Source organism: Polistes canadensis, unplaced genomic scaffold, assembly GCF_001313835.1.
Source record: "Polistes canadensis isolate GaletaPanama2010 unplaced genomic scaffold, ASM131383v1 scaffold_85, whole genome shotgun sequence".
Classification (NCBI taxonomy): domain Eukaryota; kingdom Metazoa; phylum Arthropoda; class Insecta; order Hymenoptera; family Vespidae; genus Polistes; species Polistes canadensis.
In genome coordinates, this window is record NW_014569632.1 from 81,907 (window position 1) to 103,819 (window position 21,913).

The 21,913-nt window shown below is 30.0% G+C and overlaps 1 protein-coding gene across 4 annotated transcripts in view; it reads right to left on the reverse strand.

Annotated features, from left to right (window-relative positions):
• Nucleotides 1-2,757: 2,757 nt before the first annotated feature.
• LOC106786845 (WD repeat-containing protein 47) overlaps nucleotides 2,758-21,913 on the reverse strand; it is a 55,039-nt gene continuing 35,883 nt past the window's right edge. For 2 of the 4 annotated variants that reach the window (XM_014748679.1, XM_014748677.1), the window contains exons 7-11: nucleotides 7,141-7,337; nucleotides 5,306-5,475; nucleotides 4,916-5,223; nucleotides 4,199-4,439; nucleotides 2,758-3,616 (exon numbers count right to left, since the gene is read on the reverse strand). In XM_014748679.1, the coding sequence (XP_014604165.1) occupies nucleotides 3,471-3,616; nucleotides 4,199-4,439; nucleotides 4,916-5,223; nucleotides 5,306-5,475; nucleotides 7,141-7,337 (1,062 nt within the window). In that variant the 3' untranslated portion in view covers nucleotides 2,758-3,470. Of the gene's footprint in view, nucleotides 3,617-4,198; nucleotides 4,440-4,915; nucleotides 5,224-5,305; nucleotides 5,476-7,140; nucleotides 7,338-14,927; nucleotides 15,672-21,913 lie in introns of those variants that run through there. The other 2 variants (XM_014748680.1, XM_014748678.1) reach the window with 2 other exon arrangements.

Sequence of the window (21,913 nt, forward strand, 5' to 3'; positions counted from 1 at the left end):
ATGCACAATTTACAGCATTGCATTCTCTGACATTTTATGAAGTTTACATGCTAAATTTATAACTCAATATGGTATTCTACGCCTAGACAAAAGAGTGCACTTTAATTTAATATAAAAATCATTAAAATCTGCTTGCTATAAGTATACAAAATTTCTTTTAACCTTTTTTTTATTGCAATGTATAGTCAATCAAAACAGATCAACTTTTGTTTAAAGTATTTTTGTGTTCAGTTTATTGCAAGTACTTGAAAAATCGTGACACTGAACTTAGTATTAAATACTACTCATGATAATTTTCTTCCATGGTATATAGAAATGATAGATGATAATTTAATTATGCAATTTTTATTGTTTTCATTTTAAACGTATGACATTATTATAATATAGTTAATAGTATCTACAGGAAAAGTACGAAGTTATAAATTACGCTATAATATATATATATATATATATTAATCTGAGATAATAATCGATACGATATATTAATAATAAGATTCTTCCTTCTTCCTTTTAAATGTTTCTTTTCTTATACGAATTCGTGCGAATGCGACGACTTATGTTTCTTATTCGGAAACAGGGATAGTAATGGATATAAATTGATTCGAACGATTTGTGTTATAAGAAATACTATGAGTTTAAATATAACTCGATGGTGTTTTAGAGAAAAATTTAACTTTATTTCATGTTTGGAGGATAGGAATTGTAGTTGTTGTATGGAGGATTTATCTAATTTTCTGTGATATAGAAACGGGATAGCAAAGACACGAAATATACAAAAATAAAGTGTGTGATTCGTCGAAAAGCAGTTAACGACAGAAGGCACGACAAATTGCTACGCGTATAATCGACGATTTTTCTCGCAATTGATTATTTTAAAACGTCATTAATACGATAATATCATTTCGATTTAATCATAATATTTCATCAATTTGCGAGTTAGTTCTTTTTACTTTTTGCCTTGAGCCTCGTAAAGAAGCTTTTCCATTGCATCTACGAATGTTTCTTTTTTCTTTTTAATGTGAAAATTGATTTATGATACGGTCGAGGGCAAGAAATTCTACGCGATGAAGAGAGGATGAAATCTCAAAAACTTCAAAGAACACTCGCCTGAATCATTTTAGAAATATATGTATACATGTATGTATGTGTGTATGTATGTATATATATATATATATTTATGTATTTATATTTTAATATGCGTTAATAACAATGCATAATAGCGCCATTATTCTTTTAACACATCTCTTGCAAAAGTAAGTTCATGATAAAATCGTATATTAGACGTAAATTATTTTGTTGCATTTTCATTCGAAACACAAATCACTTTTTATATTCTTTTACCTCGTTTCTAAATACATTCAAACTTTATTTATCGCACACATGTAAGTATTTTTATTATATTCTCATTGTTTCCATTGTGCTATTTCTTGTTTTTCCTTGTTAGATGAATAAAAAATAAATATATATATATATATGTAACCAAAAGAAGAAAAATAATCCATTTTGTAATATTGATTTTTAAAATATGGAAGAATCAATTAATCAATTAATCAATTAATCGTATTTAACAGTATCGATTAACAAAATCAGATTTTAAAGGAATTTACTCAATAATTTGATTTATTTACAGAGTTAACAAAAAATTATCTTTCTTTCTATTCAATGCTGATATTCTCAAAATACTTTCTTTCTTTTTTCGTGTAAAAAATATAAAAATGGACGAAAATTAAATTTAACTTATTTTCTTCTTCTTCTTCTTCTACTTTCTGTTCTTTTCTTTTTTTCTTTTTTTTTAAACGATTACTACTCCAAGAACTTTGGTGATGCGCGAAAAGCAACTTAAGTCTAACTCATCGATGTTTCAAATGTTTATTTTATCATACTACTATTACGTTCTCAGAGAAAAAAAAACTAGTATTCAAATTTTTGTTCATCTTTTGTCGTTCTCTCGTTTCAACGAGTGCGAAAAAATGTCGACGCTACGAGCCTATACTTGTGTTTTATTTTTTATTAGTTCTTTCATTTTCATTTTTTTTTATGTCTTTTTTCCTGCTTTTTTTCCTTTTTTTTTTTTTTGTTATTTCTTTTTTTAATACGAATAAATATACTTATACATTAAAATTACGCTTAATATATTTGTATATTTGGCGTGATTCGTAAATCGGTAATAAACATACATGAGCATAGTTGTTAATCACGTGTGCGAATTAGTAATAGTATTTTATCTATTAAAAAATAAAATTAAAAGAAAAAAAAAACAAAAAACAGATACATCTTGATTTCTATAATTGATCGACAGAAAAAGAAAAAAAATTACGATAATGATATTAAACTAAATAAATCACGTGGAAAATTAATGAAAAGTTTGAGCTTAGTTTTATGTTCGTAGATTAAAAAAACAAAAAAAAAAAAGAAACAAACCTAAAATAAAAACAATAAAATAAAATAAAAAGAAAACTAAGAGAGAGAGCACTTCGATAATAAAAACTTAAAATACGTAGACTGTACAAAAGAGCACGTATTAGTCTACTCTACTATATGATACGTAATTCAAAAATTGTATTACGTTATCAACGTATTTACATCACTAATTGTAAGTAATGCGATTGTAATCGTATATATAATAATAATAAAAAAAAAAAAAAAAGAGAGAGATAGATTGATTTAATAAGATTAATTACGAGAAACAACAAACTCAAAAAGTCCTGTCAAACAAATCGATTTGACAATTTCGACGATCCTACTTTTCTTTCTTTCTTTCTTTCTCTCTTTCTCTTTCATTTTCATTTTCATTTTTCGGTTGTGCAAACGTTCGCGTTTGTATTTTTCTTGCATAGTTGTTTACTTTTTTTCCTTTAAACAAAATTCTCTCGTCAAGTATAACATTCGCAACGAGATTATAACTCTCCATTCGCAGTCTTATAAATTCCCAAATCGCAATTAACGATTTACTTTACAATACAAATCAAAAAATACTTCGAATCCGTTTCTTCTTGTCTTTTCCTACTTCGCTCGACGCTTTTCTTTAATTATTTTTCTTATTGTTCTTGTCTCTTTTTTCAATAACGAGATACTAGAAAAGCTCATAAAGTAAATGATAACATTACAGTCAATCGTAAAATCGTATTTCTTCATTCCTTGTTAATAGTAATAACACGAATGCACATTTTTAATTGGTCAGAACGAAGCACGAAATACACGAGGACCGTTTCGTCCTTGTTTATCCAATAGGATCGATCGTTCTACGGTGTCTTTTTTATTTTACTTTTTATTTTTTAAATTATAAATGTAAATAATCAACGTGATAAAAGAATAATTGTTGTTCACGTTGTCCATCGTGGCGTAGAACGAAAGATCTTACAAGAATTGCAATGAATGAAAAATCTTACAAAAAGGATAAATAAATAATAATAATAATAATAGTAATAATAATAATAATAACGTATGTGAAAGATAAAATGTTTTTCCTTCTATATCGGTGGCAAGGCCCACAACGTTGCTGTTTTGTCGGCCGACGTGCTGAGAAAAGAAAATTCTGTTGGATGCCAACGTCCTGATATTACTTTGTCCTGATGTTGAGCAACAACCACACTTGGAAGAGGCATCGTTAGATCACCTGAAAGTAAATTTTCAAAGTTCTATCAAATTACCTTTTCAATGCTATGAATGCATATATGCATCTCTTGATTAAAAAATTTACAGTGTAGATTTATTGTACATGTTTGTCAATCTAAATGCAAATAACATAAATAAGAAAGATAAACTTTATAATCATTGAATACAATTTATTATTTAATTTGATTAATAAAATCAATCAACGAAAGAGACTAGTAAGAAAAAGTCATTCCATTTCTATTGAACAATTAAGCTAATAGTATTGGATAATAAAACAATTAAATAATTCCTAAATATTCATTAATATTCTTCATTTATAAAAATCATAATCTAACTAAAACTTGATTCTACTTTCACTTCTTTTTTCTTTCAAAAAAAGAAAAAAACAGGAAAATAAGACAGAAAAAAATTTATGCACACGTAGAATTAGTTAGTAAATATTTCTTTTATGGTTAGTTCCTATGCAAGATTTTGTTTTAACCGGTTTGGTAAACAGGTGTACGGAAAAACGGTAGACTGCATTAAGATCAAATATACATATATATTTTTTATTTTTCTTTTAACATTCACGTGGCACACGTACCTTGCAAATCAGTAAGTACCAACTTATTATCGTATCCACCTGTGAGTAGATAATAAGCGGATGGAGAAAAACGTATACTTCGAATATCTGCAGCATGAGGTTTGAAACATTGAACAGTTCTTCCACCACGAATATCAAAAAGTACGCAACTGCTATCCTCGTGTCCTGATACTAATAAACGTCCTGAAGGATCAACGCATAATGCAGCAACCGGACTACCAACCTGAAATGACATTAAATACTGATCAGACAAATAATACCGATTACTTTTAATATTCATTTTAAAAAACGTCCGATAAATATTCGATCCAATGCGTGTGTATATATACGTGTACGTGTTTCAGCATATATATATGTATGTATAGAAAAGAAAGTGTGAGGAATTGGGGGATGAGATGATGTGCAATTGAAAAATAAAACTTGGATCGAATTTTTATCGGACGTAAAAATAAAAAATTGAATTAAACTAAATAATAAGATGTCTCATGCTTAAGTGCAATTGTAATTTATCTTTAATGAAAATATGAAATATCACATAAACAACTGCAATTCTTTTGAACAGTTATATAATATCATGAGGGGTATGGGGGAGGGGTGCTATGGAATATGAGATTGACATTATCAACGAGATCATAGTAATAGAAGATATAGAAGAAGTAGGTTGAAAGTAGAAGTAACGAGAACCAAACGAAAATAATGATGATAAAGTGAACTTACCCTGCTACCAGGTACCGTTGCAGGTGTAACCATATTAACGCAACCACGTGTTCTAAGATCCCAAAACCTGACTGTTTTATCTTGGGATCCACTGACAAACATTGCACCTCCCCAATTGTAAAGGGTTAGAATGTGACCACTGTGACCACTGAGTGCTTGGAAAGGTGTACCTGTTGTACAATCAGTAACGTAGATTTTACAATCACCAGCACCTCCGCTTATCAGTAAACTTGATTTATTCGATGTATCCTCCAAAAAGCATAAATCACGAACCGTAGCATCGTGCATCGTTAATTCTACCTCTTGACCTAATTCACAATTATACAAATTTAATTTATAATTGAATTAATGAAATATTTTTCATTTAAAATTGGATAATACAATAGTTACCTTCGAGACTTGAGGTTTCTGCATTGAAACGCATAAGTTTAACTGTTTTATCGTTACTTCCGGTTGCCATGAGTTGACCATCCGGTGTCCATGCGAGACAATATATCGAGCCCTTATGGTGTTTCGTTCTTTTTGATAATACGGTTGGTTGATAAGTTTGATGATCTTCCCTAAAAATAAAAATCGATTATATTATTATTAAAATATATGAATGTGTTTAACAAGGAGACCTTGTAAGTATAGACAAATATCGTAAATGTAATTTTGTATGCTGAAAGATTTCATTTGAAAATCGCGAGAAAGAAAATCCCAGAACGTTCTCAGAGTATCATATCATCACTTTCTTTCATCAACTCATTCGTCGTCTTCGTTCCCAGCCCTCATTTAAAACGTCGGTCTATTAAACGGAACGTATTTTAAACATGTATGTAATATACACGTACGTACACATGCATGCACGTGCGTATACACGTTTCTAACGTGGGAGCAAATAATGTTTTGACGTCGTTAACGACCAAATGTAGAAAAAAGGGAAAGAATAAAAGTAAGAACGACGGTAATTTTAACCACGGTTACTAACTTTCACACATCTAATTTTCATCATGAAAATATTCAACAGGATCGAACTTTTATTATTATTCGAAAGGAAATATACTATAAGAAAGTTTAACGATAATTATTTTTAAATGTCAAGATCAATACGTATGAATTTTGTATTATGTTAATATCAAATAAAAAAAAATAAAAAAAAAACACGCGTAATCGATGATAATGAATATTTAATACTTGAAATATTTTTCATTGGATATATATTTAATTTAAATTATAAAATTTATATTCTCATTATGCATGTTTAATATTTCAAATACTATTAATTTTTTAATAAAAAGAATTTATTATTTCGTAACAGAGTTTAAACATACACAATTGTTTTCCTCTTATTGTTAAATGACGAGTTAGTTTGAGTCAATATATTGATTTCTTACGGAAATCCTGTAAATTTTACTCGCGTGTCGAATAAGATATCTCCTCGTCCGTCAAACTTTTATTTCCGCGATTCGATTAAGTCACACACTTGTAATTTACGATTTCTCGCTCGTCCGGCGCGAAACAGCTTGCACATATCATCGTACATATGTGTACATAAGTGCATACGTATATGTACATCTTTTCTGTATCGCACATCAGAAACTATATTAAACTTTCCGCTTTCTACACGAGCTTAACTCCATTCCGCGCATCAGAATGTTTGCTTGCTGTTGCCTTTAGAAATGAATAATGAACAAATAAATTTTTGTCGATGGTAAACTTAAAAAATGAAATAATTTTCGAATACTATTTCGGTCAATAAATTACATCCGAAATTTTCACTAATGTCATAGGATAATTATTATAAATATGATATTTAAACAAGATTACAAATTATACTATCAAATATTGAACGCACGAGTCGCATTTTGACGTTTCAGTTTTTTTTTTTATTTTATCTCTTGTTCTTTTTTTATTTTATTTTTTAATCGATAACTTAAACCTGTCCCGTGACCAAGTCGAAATTGATTAGCATTTATTCGTGCGAATACAAGTTTCGTTGCTGGTTTAATTCGATAATGTTCGTCGATATGAATAATAAAAAAGATATATATATAAGATAAAAAAATGTGTTAATATCGAATCAAGAAGAACGACATTTTACGTCAGGGTTTTTTTCTTTTTTTTTTCTCTCTCAACGAAAAAATATAAATTCAAATCAGACACAGAACTATTGGAATGTATATATTGAAAGTAATATTAAGTAAGTAAGAGTAAATTAAAAAATACAAAACAAGATTTCTTACCTGACATCGTGGAGTTTAGGATAGGCGCATATTCGTACAGTTTTCGAATTAGATCCCACAGCATATAATTTACCATGGGGGTGAAATTCGGCACAACGAACTGCTTGTACATCTTCCAATGCAGTAACTGGAACAAATCTAGGCCTTCCACCGTTGCTACTTCCATTGCTAACATCTAGATCCGGTCTTGGTTCTTGCTGTAAAAAAATACAAGAAGATGATTTCCATTAATATTCGAGAATACTACTAATAATCAAGAAATTAAATAGGATAGAATATTTTCATGAAATTCAACGATGATTTAGTTAGATAGATAGATAGATAGATAGATATTTTCTAGTAGTAATAGTAATAGTAATAGTCACGAAGCGTAAATTCGTTTTGCTATTTATCTTCTTGCACAACGGTGTGCACTTCGCCACGCTTTTACTTTCAGCTTCCCGACTTATTCTCGTCGATTATCTTGATGGACAAATTAGCAAAGCAAATGAGCGGGGTTGTTGTTCTTATGTTGTTTTCTAGATACAGCAACAGCAGCAGTATAATAAAAAACAAGATCGTGTTCCGAGTTCGTTTATCGCAAAGAAAAAATGAGTTTGTTTGACGGTGGAAAGAATCAAGAACGTTGTTGTAATTTTACGTGAGAACTTCTTCATTTGTAATTAATTTTATAATATTCAATATTGATTCAATTGCAATATTTTCAACGTCACTATTTTGAATATTTTTCATTCCGACTGTATTATATCTTCTTTTTGTTCTAACTATTTAAATAATAATAATAATAGTAATAATAACTATATAGATAAGAGAATGTATGTATGTCTATCGTCATGGAGATTTGAACATCCTTGTGATGCAATCGAATACGATTAATGGGATACACCGTATATGTTACCCAAATGGTCACCCAACGTTCTTCTTATATAATTTATTGAAAGGAAGTTTTATACGATAGCTATGAGATTGCAAGGGACCAAGAGAAATGTCGATTGGATAACTTTGCTTGAATATCGATTCGAATTTATCGATTTAAATGACCGAGAAACATTTATAATCGTACGTACGCAATATACATGTTTGTATTGTATTAATGTTTTAGATAAAATCATTGTTACACTCATTACGTTGCAATACAAATGCAATGAATCATTACTTGCGAAATAATTGACAGTAAAAAAGAAAAGGAAGCATAAAAATCATTATGGTTTTTCTTTTTTACAAGAGAACTAAAAGAAATAGGTATACTTAACCCTTTGAATTAGTATGTGACTCATACACGTGTTTGTCAATATAAATACAAGTAATATAATATATTTTTCAGTTTTTTCGGATGAAAATTATATTAGAAACAAAAATGTGTGTGTTTTTAATTATTAAATGTGATTAGTAAAATTAATCAACAAAACAAACACATTAATAATAAAGTATTGTATTCCTATTAAACATTTAAGTGAAGAATATTCAGCACTCAAAGGATTAAATTGTAAACCAAATAAAAAAATAAATAAATACATATGATAAAATTATTTATATGTAAAGTGTTCTGTTTTGATTTGGTTGGTTCCGTTTTCTAGGAAGGCTAGAAAAGTGTACCAAGATCTAGGACAGGACATATGCGAACCGAGTTGAGCAAGTAGGAAGCATTTACGATCGTTGCTTAGTCACGGATGTTGTATTCCGCCTTTCCGAATCGCGTGTCATGAATAATCCATGACATATCGTTGAATCGTTAGTGTCTAAATCAATAATCGATGACCATTAACGAGTTCGCAATTTCAAAATTGTTCAAACGAGATATTTTATGATTTCACTAACATCATTTAAGGAATTACACAACCTTAGTATTCAGAAAATGTGATTTATCGAAATTTTTATCCGAAAAAATGAAAGATTTTGATTTTAATACAGCTGTCATTTCTATTAAAAATAATTTTAACAAATTTTTCTCTTACTTTAAGTCTCAACTATATTAATTTACTATTTATTATATTTTTGTTCTGCTTGACAGAAAAAATAAATTCACAAATAAAATATTTTTCTACTTAAATGGCACAGATTTTTAATACTTCGTTGTATTTCGATGTTATTATTTCGAATTATTCATAAAACTATGATTAAAATTATTTGATATTTATATATTTGATAGATGCGTTGAAAATAAAAATAAAAATGTTTAATAAAATGATAGAATAGGTACGATAATCGATCATTTTAACAAATGCATAGATTTTCACTTTCTGGAAAGTCAGAGGATAAGATTTTCGTTCAACGATCGTTTAGATTTCTTCAAAGGAACAAACCAGTTTGCCTATTTATACAACACACCAAAAGTTATCTTACCGTGAAATGTAAAATAAGAGAACGATCGATCTAATATTATTTTCCTTATGGGGTTTCATCATTTATTCGAGAGTAATATCATTGTAGGATGATTTACGAGTGAGAAAGAGGTCGTTAAAAAAAAATCGATCGAAGTTCCGGGGAAATTCTTTTATCGAAAATCAACCATTCAACTTTCCTTCCGATAAAATTTAACGAATCGGAAAGGATCGTAATACGAATTTTTCTTTTTTTTTTTTCACGATGAAAAGAACGACGACGCTTCCTCGTGAATATTATCATCATCATCATCATCATTATTATTATTCTTGTATTTTTATTTTAAAGATATACTTCTTCGTTAATTTTGTACGATTTAATTGCTTCCACTTTACTATTTTTATTTTTTTTTTTTTTAGAAAGTACATCTCGATGCAATTGTCAGCTGTATTAGAATATTATCACGGTGAAATCATATTAATAATAAATTGAATTTTATCCATTTTATCCATTTTATGTTTTTATGCTATATAATTAAAACAACTCTTTTTATATAAAAAAAAAAAAAAGGATATTTTTCAAACGACAATTATTCTTTTATCCCTTTTTTTTTTCTCTTATTCACCATAGTAATTATTAAAAAAAAAGATGTTGTACAGCGTATATCTTCTTTGCATTTATATACCGGATGTCTCGAAGGTTTCCTAAAGAATCTTTTAAATCGAATTTAAGCGAATCCCAATGACGGATTCAACGACGCGTGGCTCGATGAAAAACAACTAATAAATAAAACCTTGACCTAATTGCAAGTATATAATATACTGCATATATTGCATTTTACTTTCCGTCGGGTTACATCGTCGCATTTAAAATCCTATAAATTAGAAACTTTGTTTTATTTGATGTATATTTTTTTTGTCGACGTATACAAACATCTCCGACTGAAAATTAAACTTTCTCGTCATCAGTATCCATTAGAATAAACAGAAAACGTGTTTTACGTATAGAAAAGCACTTTCGATTAGGTTCGTTATCAGTTTTAATTTCACTCATCCACTTTAACTAAAACAAAGTTCCGAGATATATTCCTATTATTATCATTTATTTATTTTCAATAATTTATTAGGAGTTTAGAAATCGAGTATTGAAACGATTACAACAAATATCGTCAAAACTTCGATAGAAATCCGAATGAAATATTAGCCTAAGGCCTAATGAAATCTCTCACGCAAAACAAATGGAATACTATTATCTGAAATGCTTTCATTCGTTCATTCGTTCGTCTTGATCAGAGTACCTAACACTCGAGAAGAGTTAAAGTCCGGTGAAATCATTCGGATTATAGTTATCCAGGTCACGGCATACTTTTTCGATGTTCGACTTGTTCCAACAGATGCCGAATGCTCAAACCGAACCATCTATATTACGTTAAAGATACTATGTTAATCATAGAAAGGGGAAAGGAAAGGAAAGAGAACAAAAAAAAACACACACACACACAAAAAGAATTGTAAATCAAAATCTAAAAAGAAATCATCAAATTCCATTCTGATTTATCGAGAAGCTTCTTTACGAACTCTCACGATACTTTTCTCATTCGAGTTCGATAAAACTTATGGTTTTTTTTCTGTTAAAATGATAATCATAAATTTGATTATGAAACTACCAGCAGCTGTCGTTGAAAAAATTCATCACAATCCAACATAAAATACGTTTCCGTCGATTAGTGATGAAAATTTCGTAAGAGACAACCCTTTTACCAATACATTCTCAAACAAACATATATCTAAACACATATAGCCATAAACATAGACAGGAGCAGTATGCACGTCCGCCATACGATCATTTCTCATTCAATCGAGATAAGACTATAATTTTCCTGACTAAGGTGACTTGGGATACGTTCTCCATGAAATTTTTTTCCAAGACAAGAGGCATTTTCAAGCATCGATAGTTATGCGAATCGAGACGCGTAATAGTTCAAAGGATAAAACGCATCGTCAATATTATAAAATGTGTGTGTGTGAGAGAGAGAGATAAATAAAACAAGCAAGAAATACCATTTCGTATAAATCAGTGGGGGAAAGGAGATGGGAGGGTTAGGGGTGGGGTGGGGAAGAGAAAAAAATAAGAAAAGAGAGAGAAAGGAAAAGATTAATAAAAGGTAGATCTCTCTCTCTCTCTCTCTCTCTCGAAACTTTCTATACGACGAAAAGGCATCTCAACAGTACGTCAGAAATTTTAATTGTACTCTAAGAACTATTACAACGTTCGTTTAATTTACTTTCGTTCGTATGTTAATTAGAAGAAAAAAAAAATGGTGTGTTATCTTATATTACGGATTATTATTTCTTCCTTAAAATCTCTCTGACTATTATTCACATTTTTTATAATTTTCTTTTTCGAGACAAGAGAAGCTCGATTTCTGTTTGATTTTCTATTTAAATTAGTTACGTAAGTTTTAAATGACTAAACGTTAACGCGTGAGGTTCACTTTCACGAAAGAAATCGTGGATTCTTTTTTTTTTGTTTTTTAGGTTTTTGAGAGAAATAGAACTATCTCATCTGAACACCAATGGTATCTTGTTCTTTTTTAATATATATATACGAATATAAACACAGCTTTCTTTTTCTCGTATATAAGGAAATACCTTAATAATTTGTGATCATTCAAATAGATAGACTAAAATCCGAAATAAATCATTATGTTAAATGAGATTAAAGATAGATTATTATCTCGATAAAAAGTTAAACTATTATTATATATTATATATATATCGTTGATTTCTTCCGGCATATGTAATTACAATCGATGAAATTGTTTGATAAATAATCCAACGTAGTAGATTTTAACGATAGATAATAAATGCATTATCTAGGAAGTAGTCGAGTTATCTAAAAAGGAAGGAAAATATTTGTCGAATGATTTCGATCGATTATTTTCTTTTTTAAACTCACTTCAAATTACCTCCCCTTCCCCTTTACCCTCCACACACACATACACACGTGTACCATTATTATATCATTCCAATGTGAAACAAAATTCGTATATTGTGTGTAAATTAATTAAAAAGGGGTTTACGTTAGAAAAAAACAAAACTGTTAACTATCGTTGTAAACTACGTGGAAAGTTACTACAATTAGGGAACAAAATAAAAAAAGAAAGAAGAAGAATAAGAAGAAAAAGATCTACACTTTCATATAAGTATAACGATCGAGAAAATCATTTCGATCCAAGTGAAGTTGTTGTTATTGTTGTTAATCATTGCCAATCGTAGATAGACAATTATTTTGTCCGATGAAATTATCCTCTTAGGAATAGTGGCAACGCTTGATTAACTCAAAACCCCGTCTATGGGGTCGTTAGAGGTATGAGAAGAGGGCCAAGGGGAACGGAGAGAGGGAAGAACACTTTCATCGTGCGATTTCTCAGAAAATTATCCTCCTCCTCCCTTCCCTCGCGTTAAATATCGCACGAGTAATGGTAAAATAATAATATCGGTAAGAATTTGTAGAAGCCATATTTATAAAGACGCAACACGATTATACTGTTGCAAGAAATTGCACCTTTAAAAAAAAAAAAAAAAAAAAGCAACGGGCTCATGTGTGTCCTGGAAGAATGATTGGCTCGTTTAAATTAATGGAGAGATTAAAAAAAAACACACGGTGGGGAATTTTCTATTTCTAAATTTTATCTGATGTTAGAGTATAAGTATAAGATAAGTAGTTATGTGTATATGTGGGTATACGGTTAGTGAATAATTTTCTTTCACTCTCTTCCTATCTCTCTCCCTCTTTTTCTTTCTCTTTTTTCCTACTTTTTGCTTCCTCGAATTTATGATTACTAATGTCCGGTATAACACGCGCGTGCGTAATTAATCCGGTTGCACGGTTTTAACAAAATGTATAAACGGTGAACTAGCAACGCAAGAAATTATGTTCACATTCGAGAACGTAGTATACAACATTTTACATAACACGCTTTAACGATATTATTAATCTAAACTCCGAGTTTGTGTCGTAAAATGTTTTTTCGAGGTTATATTTCTTTTGGCGCGTTTTGGAAAGTGAAGTTAGATGCGACCGAAAAATTGATACCACGAAGTTGTCGATTTTTAGGATGCGCGGGAAAAACAATTTCAAATTTTCCGGCATGAAGTAATTCGTAAATAAATAAATTAGATTGTATATAATAATTAAAATCATTATCAATGGTATTTAATATCTTCATTTTATTTTATCATATTATCGTATTTTCGACAAATGTAGAATATTATATTTGTACGCGAGATAATTGAAGTTATTTTTAAGGTTATGTTCGTTTTGGTACGTTAAAGAAGTATAACTTCTTACGTGCGTACATAAATACACACACCAGTTTTTCTTTCATTCTTCCACCTGTTCATTTCTTTTCCTAATTCTTCCTTCTTTCCTTTTAAAAAAGATTTAAAATATATTTATTTAACCTTCCAATTTTTTGGTTACGCAGAAGAACAGTTACGTTCATTTCTTTTCAATTCTTACTTTAACAAAAAAAGCAAGACAAAAAACTGAGTTACACGCTTTTGTTATAATTAAAATCATGATTAAATCGATCCAATAATTCATTTCCTTTTCTTTTCAGTACATTTTATTATTTTTTTTTGGGTTATTTCGTTGATCAATCGAAATGAAATCCTTTCGTAATATCCTTGGACATAATATTTATTGTTTCTTTTGACGGTCTCTTGTTAATTGGTGTTGGGGGGATGAGGAGGAGGGAGATGGGGAGAATTCGAAAGAACATCAAGGCCGTTCGATGGTTTCTTATTAACCACAAGAACCACCACACGGCACGGCAGGCACGGCACGCTCATGCTTCGTTGGATAAACGTACACCACGTAAGTAGATAAAACTATATGGTGCTCCTTTCGCATATTTTACCGTTAAACGTGCGAACACATATACGAAAGAAAGATTTTCCATTCGCTCTCTCTATCTCTCTCTCTTTTTTTTTTCCTCTTTTGATCAGGATATACTCGAGTATTAATTTATTTCAACACGTCGCTGCCGACCTTCGTATTTCATTCCAATAGCAATTTGTTAAATCATTTTCATGCATTTTCTTATTCAAGTATTATTCACCAATAATAATAATAATTCTATAGAAAATGTATTGGTCATATAAATCTAGTTTGGTTTAGATTAATTGACATGCGGAAACATTTGTTAAAGAAAAAGAAAACAAACCATTAACAATTTTTATTCCATATACCATGAAAGAAATCAAATTATTTTACCTCGAAAATACGAAACACGTTGATTTGTCAATAGAATGATTAATTTCAATGGACAAATATCAAAGTATAATAAAAAAGTGCATAAATTATATAGACAATTGATTTAAATAAAATTTAAAATAACATCAAATCGATTCCCATAGGTATTTTCTCACGATAAAATAAATAAAAGGGAATCAACGAACCATATAACTGCCCCGTCGCCTTCCTGTTTTATCGTTTCTCTTCTCTTCCTGTTTTTTATAATTCTTCCCATCCCTATCGAAGGTATGCAACCCATGATGACGATGATAATTATGATTATGATGATTGTGATGATGACCATTTAGTTCAACTTCCAAAAGATTTTCCATAGATCTACGGGTTTGTCGTGATGCACCAGCAACACCACCCCCCTTCATATTATTTCTTCGCAAATGATTACCATTTTCATCATGATAATCCTCCCATTCGCTCATTTCACTTCTGACATCCTCCAAGGATCTGGTCCTTCCTATTGTACAAGTACAAGGTGGTATACTGTTTCTACCATAATCACCAGAACTTTTGGTTCTACCTCTGGCCCTTTCCATCATCATCATTCTAGGTGACACGGTAACGGGTGATACTTGAAGGGGTGTCATTGCTTGTGTTGGTGGTGGTGGTGGTGGCATAGCATTTCTATACATCGGTGTTAAATAATAATAATCTCTAGATTTGTTAGGATTAGGTGCACCAATCCTAGCCGGCATATAATTGTAATCAGTTATATGTGGTCCCATCCATTGGGTCAAAGTTTCGAATGGCACTGGTCGATAACACAAGGATGGTCCTCTTACGTTAGTATGATTTCTATACATTGGTGGCCAAGGACGATGTTGTTTCAATTCAAATCGTGGATCTACTCGCGGATCTAATATTCTTATATCACCCATCTCGAATTTTCGGTCTACGAAAATCCTTCTTCTTATTATTTTTCTTTTTAAACACGTTATTAAACGAGTCTGATTAATTTCACTTTAACGTGCACGTAAAGTACAATGATCTTTCGCGATCATGACGAGTTTATCGAAATTATTTTCTCGTTAAACTTAAAAAGTTCGACAATTTTAGAACTTTATTCGGTAATTTTCAGTCAATCAATCCTAAAACTAACACTATAAATCATTAATACAAATTTTCTTGATGAAATAACACTATACAAACAAACACACACACACACACACACTTTTTAAATAGAACTTTTTTTCGGATGTGAAAGGGTGGAATATTTAACGAACGTTAAAAAACAACACCATTGATTCCAAATAATTTTAAAATTAGAATAAAATGATAATTAAACCAAAAATTACGAAAATAATTCGATAAAAGAATAGAATTTTGTTTGGGGAAGGGAGGGGGGGAATATCCACGTTTAGTTGATGCGTCCGTGCTCAGCTGAGTGCACCAAAGGAGTGCGTAGAAGGTAAAACGTTCTCGACGAGTGACTACGGTCTGCTGCTGTGGTGAGTGCTGCTGTTGCTGCTGAGAAACGACCCACTTCTACTACTACCTCCTCCTTGGTAGTATAGGAATAATAAAAAAAAAAGAAAAAGAAAAAAAACCTCGCGTGTCTCTACCTCCTCCCACCCCCTCCTCCTATCACGGAAAGTCACTTAGCTCATCCCTAGTTTTTGCACTGAAGTAGAGGGGGCAGAAAAAGTAAGTATTACTCTATCTTTCTCTTTCTTTGATAAAAATCGAATGAATTCACTAGTTGTATCAAACTATAGTTTCAAATTTAACTATGGCAAATAAATAGATAGAGAGGATGATATTATTATATTTACTTTCTCAAATATCGAATGTCGTATTTCTTATATTCACCTTTCATTTCGTTGTCGTCTCTTTGATCCTAAATTATTTTAATATAATTGATCTCTCTATTTATAAATAATATTGTATTTTATTATTATTATTATTACAAATGTATATATTGTATTTTAACACTAGATTTTTTCGTGTTGCATCATTTGCACTTACACATTTTACATGGCACCAACGTGGAGCCACCGGCATTTATCCGAAAGTTTTCGCATGGCACCAACGTGGAGCCACCGGACGTCATAGTATTAATATAATTGGTTTCTAATTTATATTGTCTCTTTCCCATTTATTTTTTTGTTTTCTTTTGTTATACAGATATATTTTATTTTTCTATTTTATCCTACGTGTCGTATATTAAAAAAAATAAATAAAATTAGGATGAATCTTACGCAAGGTGTGTTTCCATTAATCGACTCGTTGATTTGTTCGTTTGTTTGTGTCGGTGTTTTGTAATCTTGCGAAATCATTGGTCAGAGTTGTTCGATCGAACACAAAGATCTCTTTTAATCGTTTAAAACTCAATTCCGTTTTATTTTTTTCTCTGCCTTTTGTTTGTTGTTTAACGTATTGCGATTAAAATCTTTGATAAAGGTATACTTTTTATTTCTTTTTTTCTTTTTCGTTACACTACATTGTGTGCAGGGCTGCGTGTAGCCGGCTTCCCTTCTCCCCGATGGAAAGCATGATTTTTATTCTACAAGAAAACAACAGTTATATATATGCACGAAGAAATAAAAAGAGAGAGAGAGAGAGAGATAGATCTACTTCCTTAACACGCAAAATTTAATTGTGCGATTTTATAATTTCATTTCCTCGACTGGAACTTTCCTTATTATCGAAGTTAATGTTTTAAATAAATGTTTAAACAATCACAGAGGGATAGGTATAATTTTATTTATCTTAAGAGTTCGATATTTGTAGGAAAAAAAAAAAATACTAATCTAAGAAAACGATTGAAAATATGTTGATTGATGGTTATTATACGGTCACGTTCGTTTTCCATCCTCTCTTGCTTTCACTGTATCACGAAACTCTCTTCTCTTCTTTTCTCATCTTTAACGACTACAGAGATTAGGCTCATCCGCTTTGAAATGGTTTTGAATCGTGATAGAAATCGCGATTCTGCGTTTACTATTCGCAGGAAGTGAGAATGAAGGTGGGTCTAGTAATATTAAATATATATATCTATGACTCTCGATCAAACCATTCATCCTTTTTAGATTATTTACTATAATCTACAAGTTCGCTTAGCTCGTAAATTATCACGCAAGCATTATCGTTACGCGAAAGAAGAGTTACTTGTATATATCTGATCGTTTTATTTAAAATAAACAATAAACGAGAATTAAGAAACACATGTATCATTTATAACGTTTCAATACTTTTGCAATAATTATTTTAATCTCGTTTAATTTAAAAAACAAAAAAGGAAAATTGACAAACGTATGACAAATGTTTAATTTATAATTCAGATATTAATCTAAATGTTAAATTATAATTCTGTAATACCATTTTCTTTTCCAATTATTCAAATATTATATTTACAATTCTGTTTTAAAAAAATGAAAAAAATGTTACAATCAATTAGCATACTTATTTAATGAAATAATCATTTAATTAAATCATTATTAATGTTAACATTTAAGCTAATCAATTCTTTATAAATATTAATGTTTGTGCCAAGAGTGAGTATAAGAGAAGAAAAAAAAAATTCGCAATAAGATAAGAACGATATAATTAATTTCACGTATTAATCGTGAAACGAGAAGAATTTTTTCTTTAATGACCGTTAATATCTGGATTCTCGTAACGTTAGAAGAAGAAGAAACTTTTGAAAGACATCTTAAAGATCTCAGTGACAGTGGCTTTTAGAGATCAAACCAATTCCAATTTTCCATTCTTGGCTTTCTCCGATACGCTCCGTTAATAATTCGCTACGATGCGGCAATCCTCTTTATTTTTTCTTTATTTCTTTTTTTCTTTCTTTCTTTTACTTCATCTCACTCTCCTTTCTTTAATCTCTCACGAGAAAACATTTTTTTTTTTACGAGCTGCAAGAAGCCTAGCCCACGCAAAGATTTCATTTCGCTGAGAAACGAGAGACTTTAGATTTGATTATTATCTATACACACATACTCTTGTAAGAATTGTTAATAAACATTTATGTATGATACAAAAATGTAATTGTATGTATAAATACAAAACAAATTATTTTGTTTCTTTTCTTTCTTTAACGTCGCGAAATTAGCACTCGGTATGCACGAAAGTTACGTTCGTTAAAAAATTCAAATGAATCAATCTTTTCGTAATGAAAGAAAGAAAGTGAGAGAGAAAGACAGAGAGTGGTGAGGAGAGGAGAGGAAAGGGAAGGGGGAATAGCAATTAATATTTGTCCTCTTTACTTGTACTACAGAAACAGAAAATAAAATTGAAATAAAAGAGGAAGAAAAAACAAATAATCATACGAAGTGCGATCGAGCGAGCAAGCAAGAAGACCAGTTTTCTCCGCACCAATTTGTTTGAAAGATCCAAACGAAAACACTTGTATTGGAAATAAATAGGTCGCAAAACATATAATCGAGAACGAATCTTCGAGAAATATTTTAATGCAAATAAATAACTAACACGGGCGGATGCTATTTTAGAGAAAGTATTTATTGCTATGCTATGCAATGAGAATAAATAAAATCAATATTTTCTATTTGCAATTAGAAATGAAATACCTAATTCGAACGATTATTATTATTATTATTATTCGCGAAAAATGTTGAATTAATATGTTAAGCTAATAAAACAAAAACAAACAAAAATATAATAAAATAAAATATTTTTTGTATACATGTTTATATTATCTTAAATGCGACTGTTTAACAAGTGGTGCGTTAGCGTAAGTAGTAGCGTGCTCGCTTCTCGTTTAGCTTAGTTAGTGTTCGATCCTTCATAGGGGAAACTTTTTTAATATAAATAATTTTATTTCCATCCATGAGTTTTAACATATTTATTGTGCATTTATTAACACATTGCATTACGGATCACACGAGATATCTCGTTTTTATGCACTCAACGTTGCATACGGGTCACGAGATCTCTCGTTTTTATGCACTCAACGGGTCCACGAGTTTTAGTCTCATGTTTTATTTCGAATCAATCGTCAACGTAAACAAAGCAACAGCAATAGATTGTTGCATATACTGCAACCAATAATAAGTACAAGTAAGAAGAAGTTCCTAACCAAACAATGTAAAGTTTGTTCGTCCAATAAAAAATTAGAATTGTATGTATCCGCTTTAGATTGTGAATAGTTAGAGTGATAGTTATCGTAAAAACATTTAAAACAATAAAGTTTGTCGACAACTTGCACAAATTATAAAGGAAACTTGATTACTTGAATTACGATTAACATTTGATTGTTTAACAGGTATATTATACAGGAAATAGGTAATGAATAGAATATATACAATTGTTATTTGTTAGTATATTGAAGATTTATCTAATTTCATATATCTATTAAAAAATAAAATATATTAAAAATACGTCACCGTGTCGATTGTCTATACATGAAATAAAAAATAAAGAGAGAGGAGAAGAATACAAATAAAATAAAAATTGAATTTCTCCAGAGAGAAATATAAATATACCTGTGTATTACCTACTTTTTCCATCATACTTATTTCGTTTTAAGAAGTAAACGCCCGTCGGAATACACGTAAAATAAAAAGAAGAAAAAAGGAAAAAACGATGATTGTCAACGTCTTTGTAACAGAGCACGCGCCGAGAAAAAAGGAGGGAAGAGGTTAAAGGTGCTGTAAAACAAAAATGAGACCTGTTAACCGAGTTTCTACATACAGGAAATACAACTTACCAAATCGGCGCGTATTTACCGCATGGAAAATGATCTGTTTATGAGACAGACATATGGTTAACCAGTTTTTTTTTAATAAATTATTGTCAAAATGATTCTCTAGATCTTTCTAAAGTGAAATAGTCCAAGTTAGTTATCTCTATATCGATATGTTACTTATACACTTCCGTATAATTGCCCTATTACAATTTAAAAATAATATTTCATAGTGAAATGTTTTACAGATCGTTAAAAATATTTGCTACGATATTTCGGAACGTTATTTTATACTCGTTATAAAGTTTATTAGAAAATAATGATAGGATATCTATTTCATATTTTTATATCTTTGGTTAAATTTCATTTAAATAAATCATTGGTCATATCGAAACGAATGATTTTTCTTTTTTTTTCTTTGTTAGTTGGGTTGTTGAGATTATCGTTAACAGATATTATTACGTAACGTGTCGTAACGTTTTATTATTACGCATAAAAGAAAAAAAGAAAAAGTATATCTTTGACTGTCCGTTAACGAATTGACGTTTGTGCGAAAAAAAAAAAATTGAGATTAATTATTCCATTAGAAATGATAATAACTGCTCTCTAAGTTAAACTCGCAAAAACTATATACGTTAAGATAAATCGAACGAAAAGTTGAGTTTACGAATGTGCATGCGTATAATTATGGTTCGTCCAGTCCCAGGTACATGGACCATGACACAACCTGCCGTTAGACAGAATCGTGCTTAAGGGCAATTTAAAAATCTCGTCGAAAGTAAAGCGGAGAACGTGGAAATATTAACATGTAGGAAAATTCGCACGATCGTTAATATTTCAGGAAAGAAATTTATTCGAGAGGACAGTAACGGTATCCATAATATTACATAAAATATTCTTACTTTTACTTCTTTTTTTTCGTGATATATAAATACCTGATAATTTATGTTAAATGTTAACTGTTCAATTAAAAGTTTCTAAAAATATAAAAGAAATAAATAGACATTTATACTTCTCGTCAAATAATAAATGCAATATATCCCAATGAATATAAATTAATAGGAGAGAAACAAATGATGGATAATTATAAAATATTTAATATTGTTTAAATAATATTCTTTTAAAATCTATTTGATATACTAGCAATATCGTAGAACGTTAAAATTGGAAAAAGTACATTTCAAAGTTTGAAAATCTTGACCGTTAAATTCCGCAATCTACTAATAATGTACGCCAACTATTGATAAAACAGAAATCTTTGTAAAACCGTTTTACCGACATCAGTAATACCGACTGTAGAAAATACAGCTAACAGTTTTTAAAAAAATCGAATGTCTCAACTGGAAACCGTTGCAGAAAAAGAAAGCAAAATTGAGAGAACATATTAAATGTGTGTTGTACAGAAAAATGGTTGGGGTAGGAGATGGGGGGTATGAAAAAGGAAACAAACGTCTTAGTTAGAAGAGGAAACACTTTCACTGAATCGAA